The 15,109-nt window shown below is 42.1% G+C and overlaps 1 protein-coding gene across 11 annotated transcripts in view; it reads left to right on the plus strand.

Annotated features, from left to right (window-relative positions):
* The window catches only part of Tle1 (TLE family member 1, transcriptional corepressor), a 99,972-nt gene that overhangs the window by 84,251 nt on the left and 612 nt on the right, over positions 1-15,109 (plus strand). For all 11 annotated transcript variants that reach the window (XM_008835081.3, XM_008835082.3, XM_029564495.1 and 8 more), the window contains 6 exons: positions 7,253-7,502; positions 9,067-9,314; positions 11,623-11,770; positions 13,080-13,230; positions 14,677-14,753; positions 14,903-15,109. In XM_008835081.3, coding sequence (XP_008833303.1) covers positions 7,253-7,502; positions 9,067-9,314; positions 11,623-11,770; positions 13,080-13,230; positions 14,677-14,753; positions 14,903-15,010 — 982 coding nt within the window. In that variant the 3' untranslated portion in view covers positions 15,011-15,109. The remainder of the gene's footprint in view (positions 1-7,252; positions 7,503-9,066; positions 9,315-11,622; positions 11,771-13,079; positions 13,231-14,676; positions 14,754-14,902) is intronic.

Here is a 15,109-nt window from a genome sequence, read left to right on the forward strand (position 1 = left end):
GGAAAATAGAAGCATATTCAACTAAATATGTCTAGTCTATCATCCTGATGCCTTCGCATTGCCTGCTTGAACTTTAACGACTACAATTCTCAATTGCTACAGAAATGCCATCTTCTAAATAAGGTAGGAATTGTATACTGATTTGCCTATTTCCATTCTGGGGGATGTTAGGATGCCAAACTGATAAACTCTACAGAGGCAAAGGATTTTTATAGATTTTTGTGGGTTATTTGTATAGACTCTTAATGGTTTGCACTTATCCCAAGTGGTGGTGCTGTCTGGGGAGACTGTGGAACTGTTGGGACGAGTCCTCCTTAGCAGAAGTAGGCCATTGGGGATGAGCCATAAAGGATAACCTACCTCTGGTTCTGGCCCCAGGTCTCTGTTTCCCGATTTGCTCACGTGTAACTAAGCCACATTGCAAGCTCCTGGCACCATGGACCAATGAGGTCCAGCCATGTGCCTTCTTTACTGTGATGGACTGTGCCCTCTGAAACTAAACAAAAGTAAATCTCTCCTTTTGTAAGTTGCCTCTGTCAGTATTTTGTCATGATGACAAAAAGTAACTAATACAGACTTTAAAAATTTTTTTAAATAATCTTATATCAACAGATTTTGCCCATAGGCAGGTACATTTATACACTAAGGGACTTCAGTCTCTTAAAGTCTTAGATTGGTAAAGCCATGATTTTCTTGCACCCCCACAACACTACCTCCACCACCATTACCTTCATTTGTTTTCCTTCAAAATTATAATGTAGAGAATTATCATCTGTTTAGGAGCCAGTTGCTCTCAGCCCTCAGGCTCAGCCTCAGCTCTCTTGCCCTTAGCTCTGTAAGTGCTTCTAGGGGCCTCTGTGTAGGGTATTGCCTCCATCCTGATGAGTCTCACATTCACCTTTGGAGTGTGTTGCATGGTAATAAGGCAAAACTAAGGACTCCACTTGTTCTAGGCCTGACTTAGACTACAGGTTGGTTCTAACACCTGGTAGATGGGTGCTTTTTTCTGTGCTACTTTCTTTTGTTTCTAATTTTAAGGAACACTGAGCTACCTCCTCTAAAGCACAACCCAAAAATTGGAGAGATAATAGTTCTGATTTCTGTTGGGGTATTTTCCTATGTGGCTTCATGTACTCCACACCTCGATGGTTCTATTCAGAAGCCAAATTTTGTCAGGGCATGTTGTGAAAATCAGGAAATTGGACTGGCAGTATGGCTCAGTGGTTGGTTGTAAGGCGCTTGCCACCAAACCTGACAACCTGAGTTCAATTCCCAGGACGCACATGATGGAAAGGCAAGAACCAACTTCTAGAAGCTGTCCTCTGACTTCCACAGGCACTATGGCATGCATGTGCCCATACCCATATAACATAGACACAATAACTAAATAAGTAAATGTTAAAAAATAAATAAATAAATAAATAATAAATAAATAAAAGAAACAAGGCCGAGATAAGTTCAGAAAGTCCCCATGTCTTAGGCAATAAAGTGAAACCATAACCTGTTTCTACTGCTCTTATGCTGTGTGGGTTGTACTATCCAAGGCCCCTGCATAGGATAGAGCTTCTTACCTGTGCTCTGTGGTCACTTCTGCCCAAACTTGCTTTGGGAGGGCCTAGTATCTATGGGGTTTAGCTGACTTGAGGGAAAGCCATGGGTTTTACTGTTACTATACCTGCTCAGTCATACCGTGGTCTGAAGTCTCAGGAGACAACTCATCCCTTGGAAAGTTGGCCATTTCTCTGCCACATTTGGTGTGACTGCTAGACAGTACCTTAGAGAAGTTGTTGTCTGTATGACCCAGGTGGTGACAGGACAGCTGCTGGCTTCCTTGTTTTCAGCCTATTTTCTTCATTGTCATGACCTTTTTTGACTCAGTTTGAGTGATCAGGCAACATTAGTTGGCTTGTTGGGGTTCACTAATTGAGTACCCACTCTCTTCCTGCTAATGGAGGCATTCCACTTGTCCCTAAAGAACTGCAGAATAGCAGAGAGAAGTGTCCATTGTGATAAGTGTTGTAGCAAAGATTTAGAAGAAGAGTCAGGACTCTGGAGAGGAATTGTCCTGCTGTCAGTTTGGCAGGGGTTATATGTACCTGGGAGGAGGGGTTGCTGTTACAAGCAGAAGGGAAGAACTGCATGTAACTTGGAGCAACTTGGAGATGTGACAGTGGATGGTATTTCAGGGACTAGCTTGCTGTCTGATGTGGCTAGGAGTATAGGATTACGTGAAGTGAGACTAATTGTAAATGACATCACAAGTCATAAAGAGCTTGAAGGTTAAGTTTTTGATGTGCTCTGATTTTTGACACCTGTTAATACATCAAGAACGTTTATATCATTGGTGATGCCATGCCCTTGGGCATTTAGGATGTGGCCAACCATAGCTTTTATCTCTAGGGCCCTGGTTTCTGCTACTGCAACTGACCAAGTGTAAATACCTATTTTCCTTTGACTGCAGAACCCCACATAGTTCAGGAAAACAACCACTTGGCTCAGGGTGCAGTCTTATTTACCAGCCACTGCTCCTGGGAGGAACCCCATTGGGGACTTTTCTTTTGGCCCTTCACCTTCACCCTGTACCCAATAAATGAAAAGTCGCTTGCTCTGAACAAGTGTTGGTTTAATTTGTTTTTTAAATCTGGGAAATCCAATAGGCTGGCTTTTTGGTTCTCCAGTTCTACTTCCTGATTTCACAATTAGAAGTGAATAGATCTGTGGGAGTTTGACCAGAAGGCTAAGGGAGTAGAGCTCAGGGCAAGGGTCTCTTTGTGTGGATGGACTTAGTGTAGCACAGTGGTCTCGGAGCACTCAATTTCTGATTCAGTTTGCCACTAGTGTTCTTCCCTCCTTTATGGACATTCGTTCAAGTCTGCTCAAAGACAACGTGCCCATACTTGCCTTTTGTGTTTTATGATTTTCCTTACCAGGATCATCAGTGACTTCCTGCTTGCCTGATTACTTCTACCTGCATCTTCTTCCCTTTCTGCATCTCTTCATGTTCACACTTGCCCACTGGTCAGATATTTAGCAGAGCCTCATTGGCTGTTATATTCACAGTGGCTTAACAACACTGCTGTTCCTGGAAACCCATTGTGGTATTCAGTGCTGTGTCTGTCTTAATCCTCTCAACCTACTGCCTCACTATCAGGCTGCTCTTAAATTTTACTACTATTTCTGCCATGTGGATGAGGAAGCAGATACATCATAGACTGTAGGCTGTCCCATCAATAAAACCATACACACTTGGTACAGCTGGCAGGCAAGGCCCTCTGTCAGGTCTATTTCACAAAAGTCTAGGCTCTCAGCCTCGTCATGGACCTATTTTAATGGGTAAGTTTGTTAAGAGTCTTTCCTTCTATTCTTTCTTGAATAAATAAATGAATCAGAATTTTGGTAATGTAACACAGGTGCAGTATAGTGTATGTAGCATATGTGTGTACTGCTCAATGGCTTTTTTCATGGTGGCGCCCGCCCTTGTAAATAGTCCTTAAATTAAGGAGCAGAAAAGACCCATTGCTCCAGAAACCCCACTTCAGCCATGAGATTAGCCACTCCAATGACCAACAAATTTTGCTTATCTCTTGGCTGTATAAATGCAACTAGCTATATGCATTCTTTCATCTGGCCTTATTCAGAATTCAGGTTTGAAGGATATTTATAGAATAAAATATTCCTTTATCTTTAAAATATACCTGTGGCCAAGGGCACTGTGAAAATAATAAGTCCACAAATAAACAATTAGGTATTATTTATTTATTTTTTGTGTTGGGGATGGTATATGACAATAGGTTTTAAATCATGTGCCATTCTGAGTAGTAGGATTGCTGCATTTCACATGGGAAGCTAACTGAGCTTTTATTGGTTTGGTTTACTTTCTATACACAGAGCATGTAAAAGGGTCTCACTGTATTGCCCAGGCTGCCCTAGAAATCAGAATGCCCCTGATTTTGCCTCCTGAGTGATACCATCTCAGTCCAGATCAGCTATTAATTGTGACATTGTGTTGCCTGTGTCTTCAATAATGGTCCCAAAGTATAAGAGTGACAATGCTGGTGATGTGATTAGAGTATATGGTGCTTGCTCTGTTTTATTATTCATCTCTTACTAGCATGATTTCTAAGTCAAATCATACCATATATTGTATGTATAGGGAAAGCTCAAGTATAAGCAGGATTCTGCATTGTGTGTTGTTTCAGGCATCCACCAGGGTCTGGAAATCTATCCTTTGGGGATGAGGAGGGACAGTTGTCCTCACTGTTTTTTTTGTAAGATTCCTTCCTGCTTGGTGTTACTATTTCTAGTTTCTCAACCAGTAGGGAAGGTAAGTATTCTCTAGGATCGCTAACATTGTCATGATGGGCTGTTCAATGGTCCTGCTGTTTTTATAGGTGAATAAGTAATCCCAGTGGTCTCGGTGCCCCTCTTGTTTTCCTTCCTGTGGTTCCCTGCAGGAGAGCTCATAGCCTTTGTGTTTATGTTCAGGTCAGACTCTGCAGCACTGAGGAGCAGCTCCTGCTTGCCAAGGCCACAGAACTAGTGCATTAGCATCTGTATGGGCTTTCCACCCATGGGAAGCTTGGGTGTTCCTAGCTCTGACAGAAGTTTGCTACACTGTGAATTGGTTTTAAATTGCCTCTGTGATGCTCACAGGCCTCATGTGTTAAAAGAAAAACACCTGGGAGACAGGGTCTCCCAAAAACTAGCAGGAAGTTAGCTTTCCTATCTGTACTTTGTAAGTCCGTTTTATTAATCTGGAATACTAACTCTAATCATCAAGGCTCCAGCTGAAGTAACATATAGCATCCTCCCACTAAAAACCTGGGATTGCTGGATGAGCACTGTGCTGCTGTTCTTACAGCCAAAGATTTTGATAGTCAGGTTCTCTTCCCCACTTAAACCAGTTATAAAATGATACAGTCCAGTGTGTTGTTTTATAGGAACTTGTTTGCCAGTTCTTCAGCATTACTTGAATACTCATTTGTCACTTTAATACCCACACCCCACCATTACCTCAAGTCGTGTCGCCTGGCATTTGAACTACCATGCTGGATAATCAACATGACAAACCTAGAATCACCTGGGAAGAGAGTCATAATGAGGCATTATCTAGATCAGGTTGGCCTGTGAGCATGTCTGGGGAAGATTGTCTTGATTGCCCATTGTGGGCAGCACCATTCCCTAGGCAGGAAGGCCTGAAAAGTATAAGAGGAGAAAAGCAAATAAGCAAGGATCCTTCAGATATTCTTTCTCTGCTCTTGACTATGGATGTGATGCTTTAAGTTCCTGCCTTGACTTCCCCATAGTAATAGACTATAACGTGGAATTATAAGACAAATAAGTCTTTCCATCCCTAAGCTGCTTGTTGCAGAGTATTTTATCACAGCAACAGAAATGAAGTAGACTGTCACATAACTTGCTCCACTGAATTTTGTCCTACCAGAGTTATTTGAAATCCAGAATTCTTGTAGGACAGAAATAATAGACTTATACTCCTGTGCTTTGGTGGCCTTGTATTCAAGGACAACAAAATGCTACTTGACTGAAACTTCAGATATCCCCATAATAAATAACATAGCTCCTGTTCAAATAACTATAAAATGCATGCAGATAGATAGATGATGATAGATAGATAGATGATGATAGATAGATAGATAGATAGATAGATAGATAGATAGATAGATAGATAGATAAAAATACAGGATTTTGTTGGATTGGAAAACACTGTGATATTTAGAGGATTGAGAACCCAAGGCCTGAGGTAATTTTACATACATATGTATCTCCCAGAACATTCTATGTGGCTCCCATTCTGTGGCTCAGCTCTTGAAATTGAACCATATTATCTGATTGACGGGCCTAGTGGTACATGCCTGTCATCTAAGCTCATTGGGAGGATGAAACAGGACCATGGCAAGTTCAAGGCCATCCTGGACAACTTATTGGTACCTGTCTTAAAATAAAAATAAGGAACTAGAGATGCAACTCTAAGTAGAGTGCTTGCCTAGCATTTTTAAGCCCCTACATTCAATCCTGAGTAATGCAAAGGGAAAATAGAAAAGCCAAAACATATCATTTCATCTCTGGCACTGCAGAGACTAATAATAAAGCAGTGTCATTAAAGGTTTAGGCCAAATAATCATTTTCCATTAGTAACTAGAACTAGTTTTCCAGAAGATAATTGACATATACAATCTTTTCCTTTGGTTGAAGGGAGAATTTTCAGTCTTTATTTATTCGATATTTTGTTTCTATGGAGGGAAATAATAGTCTGTATTTTATTTTCAAGCTAATGAATGTGCACCGTAAGTGCAGGCTAGTAAAGACTTGATGTCAGGTATCAATTTTCAGTTTTGTGCCAAGTTATTTTACACAGTTTGATTTACTAACAGAATAAAAGTTTAAGCTCTGTGTTAAGTATTCATATTATTTATATATGTTAGTGTCAAGGACAGGCTCCAGAAGGGCCTTATTCGTAGGAGGTTGTAGGAAGGAGGAAATCATGTGTCTTCCTTTATGCTCTGTACTTTAACTTCTAGATATAGTGATGCCTGACATGAGAAGGAGGAAAAGTGTTCTCCAGCCTGGTGTGTGGAACACTGAATTGAAATATTCTATGTCTTCCATTCTCCAAAGTGTATTTACTGTATTTATACTTCGTAATATCTATTGTATACCAGCTCTTGGAAGTCAAATAATAATGTAATCCATCAGAAGTAAAAACTCTTGTTGAATTTTGTTGTGGACCCAGAAGTTTGGACCTATGATCAGGCTCATCTGTGCTAAATGGGCAAAAAGAAAGAAGTAGCAAAATAGCCTGGAAATTTACTTCTTTTTCTCATAAAAGTTACTAGCTGTCAGCCACCCAGGACAGGTGTCATAGCCCAACAGTGTCTTCTAACCTTCCTGTGCAGTTAATTTCCATCTTCAAAGTCACCATGTAGCCAAAAAGAGCTGCCAGAATCTAATTTTTATGTATTAAAAATATTTAAAATAGGGCTGGAGAGCTGGCACAGCTGTTAAAGTCTCAGACTCACAACCAAAAATATTTAAATAGAGTTTAATATAGGTGTGTTTTAGAGTATTCTAAAATACCTTGAGTATAAATTTTAAATATTGTCCATCAGTAAATATTTCTGCCTGTATTGATTTCAGAAGAAGAAACCATTGCAAGGGAACCTTTGCCCTTTCTCATCTCTTGGGTCATGACTCACCCCTTTATAATAAGTATGTTTTTCTTTTCTCTCCCAAGTGCATACTCCTTCCATGTCACTGCGGATGGCCAGATGCAGCCTGTTCCTTTTCCACCTGATGCCCTCATTGGACCTGGGATCCCTCGTCATGCTCGCCAGATCAATACCCTCAACCATGGGGAGGTGGTGTGTGCAGTAACAATCAGCAACCCCACCAGGCACGTGTACACAGGCGGCAAGGGCTGCGTAAAGGTTTGGGACATCAGCCACCCTGGCAACAAGAGCCCTGTCTCTCAGTTGGACTGTCTGGTGAGTAAGCAGGATCCATGTGTCCAGGTCATTGCTCCTGGATCTAGGGCCGGACTTCACTTACATTGAAAGGAAATGGGAACCCCATCCTGTTTCTGTGTTAGCTGTTCAGCCCCTTCCTTTTTCTGAAAGGGATTGGTGATGAAGCCGGTTAGAGAGCTGGTTGGACCTTCTTACCCTAACTTTAGGAATAGTTAAGGATCACACCACAGAATGCCAGGGCAGCAGTCAGTAAGACAGGAAACAGGAAGAACTGTCTCAAGGCACCAGACCACCCACTCCAGAGCCTGAGGACACCCATTTGCATTTTTAAGGACATAAGAACACACTAGGACATGCCCTAATCTCTAAAGTGTAACCTTAAGATTACCACACATATATGTCGACCTTTAGCAGCCTGCCTGGAAGATTTAAAGAGTGTAGAGACAGTTCCCAGAAAACAAAGGGGCAGAGATTTTAGATGCAAAGACTTGGCAGGGGAAAGGGATGGGTAGTCATTAGCAAATTTTGTTTTGTTTTCTTTTAGTTTTGTAATTAAATAATTTTAAAATAAAGCCTGGCATGGTAGCCCACAAACTTATACTGCCAGTACTAGGTGGTAAAGACTGTAATCACACTAGTCTGAAGCCAGTCTTGCCTATGTAGCAAGACCTCATCTCTGAAAGAAAGGAGGAGGCAGGGGTGTTCTTTAATGAATTTCATACTTGAGTGTAGCCCAGTCTTCTACAGCAGTAGGCATCTGTGAGTAAAGTTTCTCTGGTCTTTGCAGGCCCCTGCGGGAGTGGTTCTGTTTGAGTACGAGTGGGAGGACAGCCTTCATTTCTTCCTCGGGTGGATCACATCAGTCTCTCCCTTTCCCCTCTCCATCTGTTGGCTTTGATGGAGATTTACCTTTTATCAGTTTCTTTGGCCTTTGGATCAGGGGGTTCCATAGGACAACAGCCATGCTAAATGTTGAAAAATCGGCTCTGCTAAAGTCTTAAACGATGATGACTTTCTGCACATTGGACAGTGTCAGGAATAATGAAAACCAGATATGTCTAGTGCGTCTTCACTGTCAAAGTGATAAATAAAGGAGAGGGAAGGTGTTTGAAGTATTTACAGAGAAAGAAGTGTACACATGTACACACATATACCTTCCACCTAGATGCTTTTAGGTATAATCTGGAGCAGTGCTTTATTTTTGTTTTTTGTTTTGTTTGAGACAGGGTCTTCCTGGTAGCCTCAGCTGGCCTGAAACTTGATATGTAGATCAGACTGGGCCTTGATATTGCAGAGATCCACCAGCCTTTACATACCAAGTGCTGGAATTAAAGGCATGTGCCACCATACCCAGCAAGGAACAGATTTTAATCTGAGCTTCTGTATAGGGCTGAACTATCCTGTAAGTTTGTTTTATTTACTGCTTTGAAGAAGACAATTGCTATTGGACCCTGATCTTTCCTGTAGAATGGAGTGCCCATGAAACACCACTTTTGAAGTTAAAAACCAGGGCAGCATTTAGGAATTCACAGTATTAGCAGTTGGCAGTGCACTACAGTGATTGCATTCTGTTATTTCACAGAATAGAGATAACTATATCCGTTCCTGTAAATTGCTACCTGATGGCTGTACTCTCATAGTAGGAGGGGAAGCCAGTACTCTGTCCATCTGGGACCTGGCAGCTCCCACCCCTCGCATCAAGGCAGAGCTGACGTCATCAGCTCCTGCCTGCTACGCTCTGGCCATCAGCCCCGACTCCAAGGTCTGCTTCTCATGCTGCAGTGACGGCAACATTGCAGTGTGGGATCTGCACAATCAGACCCTGGTGAGGTAAGTACAGGGACCCTTCTAAGGGAGGTTCCTTTGAGGGAGGTCTCTTGCCTCTGCTCCTGAGGCCGCCTCCAGGCTCTCAGCCTGTCTTTTAAGAGCCTGTTGTTTGTCATGCGGAACTAGGTTCTAGGGATGCAAAGACAAGCTGTATGGCCAGCTGAGGGTAAGCTGTGCAGTCTTATGTGCCAGTGTCACCAGCACCTTTTCTCCTTTGGCTCATATTGAGATGCTGTATGGCTTTGTTAAGGGATGGCATATAATGTGGATAAAGTGACAGTGCAAAGGGCCTCAATCTATGTAGTATGTGCTTGGCTATAGGCGTGTTTGCAGATGGAAGTCTGATTCAAGACAACAAAAATAACCAAAAAATAAACATTGAAAATGAGCTTTCATGAATTGAAACCACAAAAATCATTTTAAAGTATCTGTGTTTCTCAGAACCTAATTGAGAAGGTTGTTTCACTTAAGGATTACCTGGGACTCCTGTCAGGCTATTTAGGGTCCCCTTCTCCTCAACAGCTTAACTGGTTCCGTTCAGTACTCATACCAGAGGTGGTGCAGAAAAGTATTTTTTAAAGTCAGCACTTAAATCAGGTGTGGTGCTCAGTAGTCGTCATCCCCGCATTTGGGAGGTGGAGGCAAGAGGACTTAAGTTCAAGGCTATCTGTGCTGCCATCCTCTGTACATTATAGACAGTGAACCTGAGGCACAGAGAAGTTATTTTGCCCTGGTCGAATGGTCAGAGAGTAGAAAGCTGGAGGGGCACCCGTCTGTGCTGTCAGTCTTCAGGGAAAGATGCTTTGAGCAAAAAAACATTCACTGAATTGAAGAGGTGACAAGAAGTCTGGGTAAAGAGAAAGGCTGCCTCCATTGTTTGAAGGGGAAAGAAGAAAGCGAACCACAGACACTTCTTCAACCCTGACTGATCATGGAGAGGGCTTATTGGCATTGCTGAGGTCCACATGCTTGGCCACAGTGGGGAAAACTGGGCATGTGGGAGGAAAGGACTACCTGGGACAGGATATGAAGTCAGGACTTTCAGGGTAGCTTGTGAAAGGAAAATTTCTAACGTAAAGGTTCTGTCTTGACTGAGAACTCTGTGCAGTAGTGGTGATTTTTTTTTTTTTACTTCCCTTGTACTTTTAAATTCTAAGCTTGGTACTCTCTGGGAATAATAAGATATTGGGGGGGAAGGAGGTGTGGGAAAGAAGGGTTATTTTTGGCACTGAAATTCCTAATACTTCTTTGCTGGGTCCTGACCTCTGACAAACTCTGGCCAGTGCATGCATAGCACTGTCAAGTTTGTGATAGCCATTGCGTGTGTGTCTCTCACCCCAGCCTCTGTGCTCATATTGCTCTCCTTACTGCCAGTCTGACCTGCTCCCTCATGTAGCACTTGGGCTAAGAACAGTCCCTGCTGCCTGGTTGTTTCAAATGATGCTCTTTGAATGCTGCACAAGGGTTCCCTATAAGGAAAGCCATTTGTTGGGAATAGAGTCTGGCAAGGTGTCTGTCCTCAGCCCTTAACTTTGTCTTTACCCAGCACCTCTGTGGTCAGGTGCCTCCCTGACCTTTGTTCTCCTGGAGTTAACATGTCCTAATGTGGGGCCCTTTTGGACTCCGAAAGCAAGGCTAAGTACACAGGTGAACTCATGCTGTGCTGCCAGAAAGGGCACTGTCCTGTCCATTCTCTCCTGATCAAGTAGGTTCTTAGAATATAGTCTCTACCTTCTCATGGATTTAATCCATGGCCACTGAAGGACAAGACTATCTTTCTTAGTTTCTATTTGTTCTTTTTTTTTTGGAGACAGGGTCTCACTATGCAACCCTGGTTAACCTGGAACTCACTATGTAGATGAGACTGGCCTAGAACTCACAGAGGTCCATCTGCCTCTGCTTTTCAAGTGCTGAGATTAAAGGCATGTGCCAGCACACCTAGCCAGTCTTTATCTTTTCTTAAGGAAAGTACTTGGGTTTTGTGTTTGTCTTTATTGTCTTTTAGTATTTTAGCACTTTTGCAGCCTAATAGGAGTTTTATTAATCAATTTATCAGAGAAACTCTGGTAACATACTTGACTTCTAGACAGCAGCCTCAAATAGCATTGTATTTTGGTAGACCTTGGATCATGAAAAAAAGAAACAAAGCCGGCTAGTGTTGTTTCCTGTGCTCCTGGGGGAAGGTTAGCTTGATCTTGCACACCAGCAGACACTATGAGATGAAACACAGTGAGTCCAAAACTAACAACACAACAGTGTTTACCTTAAGCTCTGGCAGGAAATCATTATTCAATCTGGTTTGTTTTATCAGGCAATTCCAGGGCCACACAGACGGAGCCAGCTGTATTGACATTTCTAATGATGGCACCAAGCTCTGGACAGGAGGTTTGGACAACACGGTCAGGTCCTGGGACCTTCGTGAAGGGAGGCAGCTACAGCAGCATGACTTCACTTCACAGGTGACTGCCCGACTCAGACTTGCTGTGGAGTCAGGAGGGTTTCTCTGTATCACCCTTCAGGATTGGATCCAGGCAGATCATCATTGAATTTAAAATAACACATTTAAACCACACATACTTTGCCCCTAAAACTCTTAAAAGTTAAAGTATGTTAGCTGCTTTATGGACTTACAGATTTGGTGACGGAGTTCACACAGCTTAGGATATGCAAGTTTCCTTCAGCATTTTATAGTTTGTTATGTATATTCTCACCATCTAATGCAGAATGAGGAATGAAAGTTGATTTGTTTCAAGGATTTTAGGAACTTGTAGCTGGCAGCTGTGGTGGCACACACCTTTAATCCCAGCAGTCAGATCTCTGTGAGATCCAGGCCAGTCAGGGCTGCATAGTGAGACCCTGTCTAAAAGAACCAAAAAAAACTTGTGACTGGAGATCAATGAATGTCTATCTTAAATACTCCTTCACTTTAAAAAGAAGAGTCAACGGCCAGTTAGATCTGTGGAGTATTTTATCTTATTTTTTGGTCTTTTGTTTTTTTTGAGACACTCTCCCTGTAGCCCCAGCTGAAAGTACTAGACCAGGCTGGCCTGGAACTCATAGCGATCCACCTGCCTCTGCCTCCCAAGTGCTGGGATTAAAGGCGTGCACCACCATGCCCAGCCTAGAGTATTTTTTTAAGACAGGATCTCACTCTGAGCCCCAGATCCTGGCTGGTCTTGAACATAAGGCAGTCCTCTTACTTCATCCTGCTGAATTTTGGAATTGCAGGTATAAACCACTATGCCTGACTGGGATTTTCAAATAATAAAAAATCAGCAACTTTTGAGATTGTAGAAATTTGTTAGATGTCCTATGTCTACATCTAGACTGCTTGCCTTTTTTTCACGTGTCTTTGGGTGGTAGAATTGTTCTTTTCATTGTTTCTTAAATTTTGTTTATTTATTTGGTCATAAAAATGACAACTAAAAAACAGGGCAGAAATGAATGGAAAACAACTGTATGTATCATCTTATTTCATTTCTGTTGCTGTGATGAAATACCTTGGCAAAAGCAGCTTAGAGGAGAAAGAATTCGTTTTATTCCACAGTTCCAGGTTATAGCCTGTCATTGTCAGAAAAGCACAGTGGCAGGACTTTGAGATGGCTAATGACACTGCATCCATAGTCAGGAAGCAGAGAGGACCAAATTAATGCGTGCATTCATCATCATCCCCCCTCATGTTTGCTGCCCCATGCTACCCCTTCTTGCCTTTTAATTTTCTTAATTTCTGGAGTAAAGTCAGCCTTGACCTTGTCCTGCTCATGACAGATCTTCTCCCTGGGGTACTGCCCGACTGGGGAGTGGCTTGCTGTGGGCATGGAAAGCAGCAACGTGGAAGTTCTGCATGTGAACAAACCTGACAAGTACCAGCTGCATCTCCATGAGAGCTGTGTGCTGTCCCTAAAATTTGCTTATTGTGGTGAGTTCAACTATGAGGACACTGGAGGCTGTTGATGCCCTAAATGGAAAATACTTCTAAAAAATATGGTTAGAGATGATATCTGGAAAAAATGCTGCTCTCTAAGCATCAGGATACAATAATTCTATTGTTTTAATATGCCCCTCAGAACAGAGTAACATCTGTTTGAGCCTGTTTGTTAATTTGACAAAAATCAGCAGGCACTGAAACAAGGTTTGGACATGTGTTTGTTTTTTGGATGGGGTGTGGAGTAATTGTTACTGCTCTGAAGTGGGGAGGGTGAGAATTTTTAGAAAAAGGGACAAGAGCAGTACTTTCTGTAGTGAGGAACCAAGACCAGAAAGATGTTTAATTGCAGACTGGTTTTTTTTCTCTGCTAAGAGAAAAATGTGGAGGCTGTCCTTCTCATTGTGAGTGGTCACATTTGTTTTCTGAGTAAGTAGATGGATGAATGTGTATCTAACTAGTCAGGCATATTTATTTTGACATCTAGTTCAACATCTGATTCTCTATGTTCTCATTTTTTCATAAAACTGAAATTTGCTGTGAAGCAGAGTCATGTATCCAGTGACTGATTGGACTGACATCTTTTTATATATACGTATGTGTGTGTGTGTGTGTGTGTGTGTGTGTGTGTGTGTGTGTGTGTGTGTGTTGAGGCCTGAGGTTGACTTTGGTGTCTTCTTCTGTTGCTCACTTTTTGAGACAAGGTTTTTATTAAATCTGGAGCTTGCCTTTTTGGCTAGTCTGGGTTTAGCACGCCCCCAGGATATACCTGTTCTCCCACATACACACTTTCCCCAATGCCTGGGGTTATAGGTTCACACAGCCACATGCTAGAAATCTGAATTCATGTCCTCATGCTTGCACATGCTGTTCCACTGAACCATTTGTGTACTCAGCCCCCTGACAACTTATTTGATTAAAAACAAGATCACACCAAGAAGCCTAAATTTAAAACCTGCTTGGAGCATAGAAATGGTAGTTCATGTGTTGAACAGTGATATGTGTGGGGTGAGCAAGATATCTCAGTGAATAAAAGCACTTGCACACAAACCTGGAAACCTGAGTTCTGTCTCCAAATTCATGTAAAAATTTGGATGTGCTAACATGCATCTGTAACCCCAGTACTACTACAGTAAGATAAGAAGCAGAGATAAGATTTCCCTGGAAGCTCACAGACCAGCTAAACCTAGAGTACACAGCGCAGCATCAGAAACAAGAGAGACCCTGCACAGTGGAAAGAGAGAACTAACTCCCCAAAGTTGTCTTCTCACTTTCATAAATGGTCCAGTCCCTGGCATTTGCATACCCCCCCCACACACAGACACATACACAACAAAACAACAACAACAACAAACCAATGCTCTCATTAAGTCCAAGTTGTTAATAGCAGAGAAGGAATTTGGATATTGCTGAAACTACATATACCTTTGTTAATTCTAGGCAAGTGGTTTGTGAGTACTGGAAAAGACAACCTGCTCAATGCCTGGCGGACCCCCTACGGAGCCAGTATATTCCAGGTATAGAAGTGTTCCTTACTTAGAAGGGATGTTTGACCTGCCCACCATGTAGCCTATGAAACCAGAAGCAAGGGCACCTTAGAAAGCAGGGGCCCCCAAGTACCCTGGTTCCACATTAAATGTTCTCTACCTATTGTTTTCTCTTCCAGTCCAAAGAATCCTCATCAGTACTTAGCTGCGATATCTCTGTGGATGATAAATACATAGTCACTGGCTCAGGGGACAAAAAGGCTACAGTCTATGAAGTCATCTACTGAAACACTATATAAGTTTCACATTTATAAGAGAATTGGGCCAAATGTTTTGAATTTGTAGAAATAGAAAAGTTATAACTTAAAAAAAAAAAAAAAAAATCC

This window comes from Nannospalax galili, unplaced genomic scaffold (assembly GCF_000622305.1).
Source record: "Nannospalax galili isolate Female #2095 unplaced genomic scaffold, S.galili_v1.0 scaffold296, whole genome shotgun sequence".
Lineage (NCBI taxonomy): Eukaryota > Metazoa > Chordata > Mammalia > Rodentia > Spalacidae > Nannospalax > Nannospalax galili.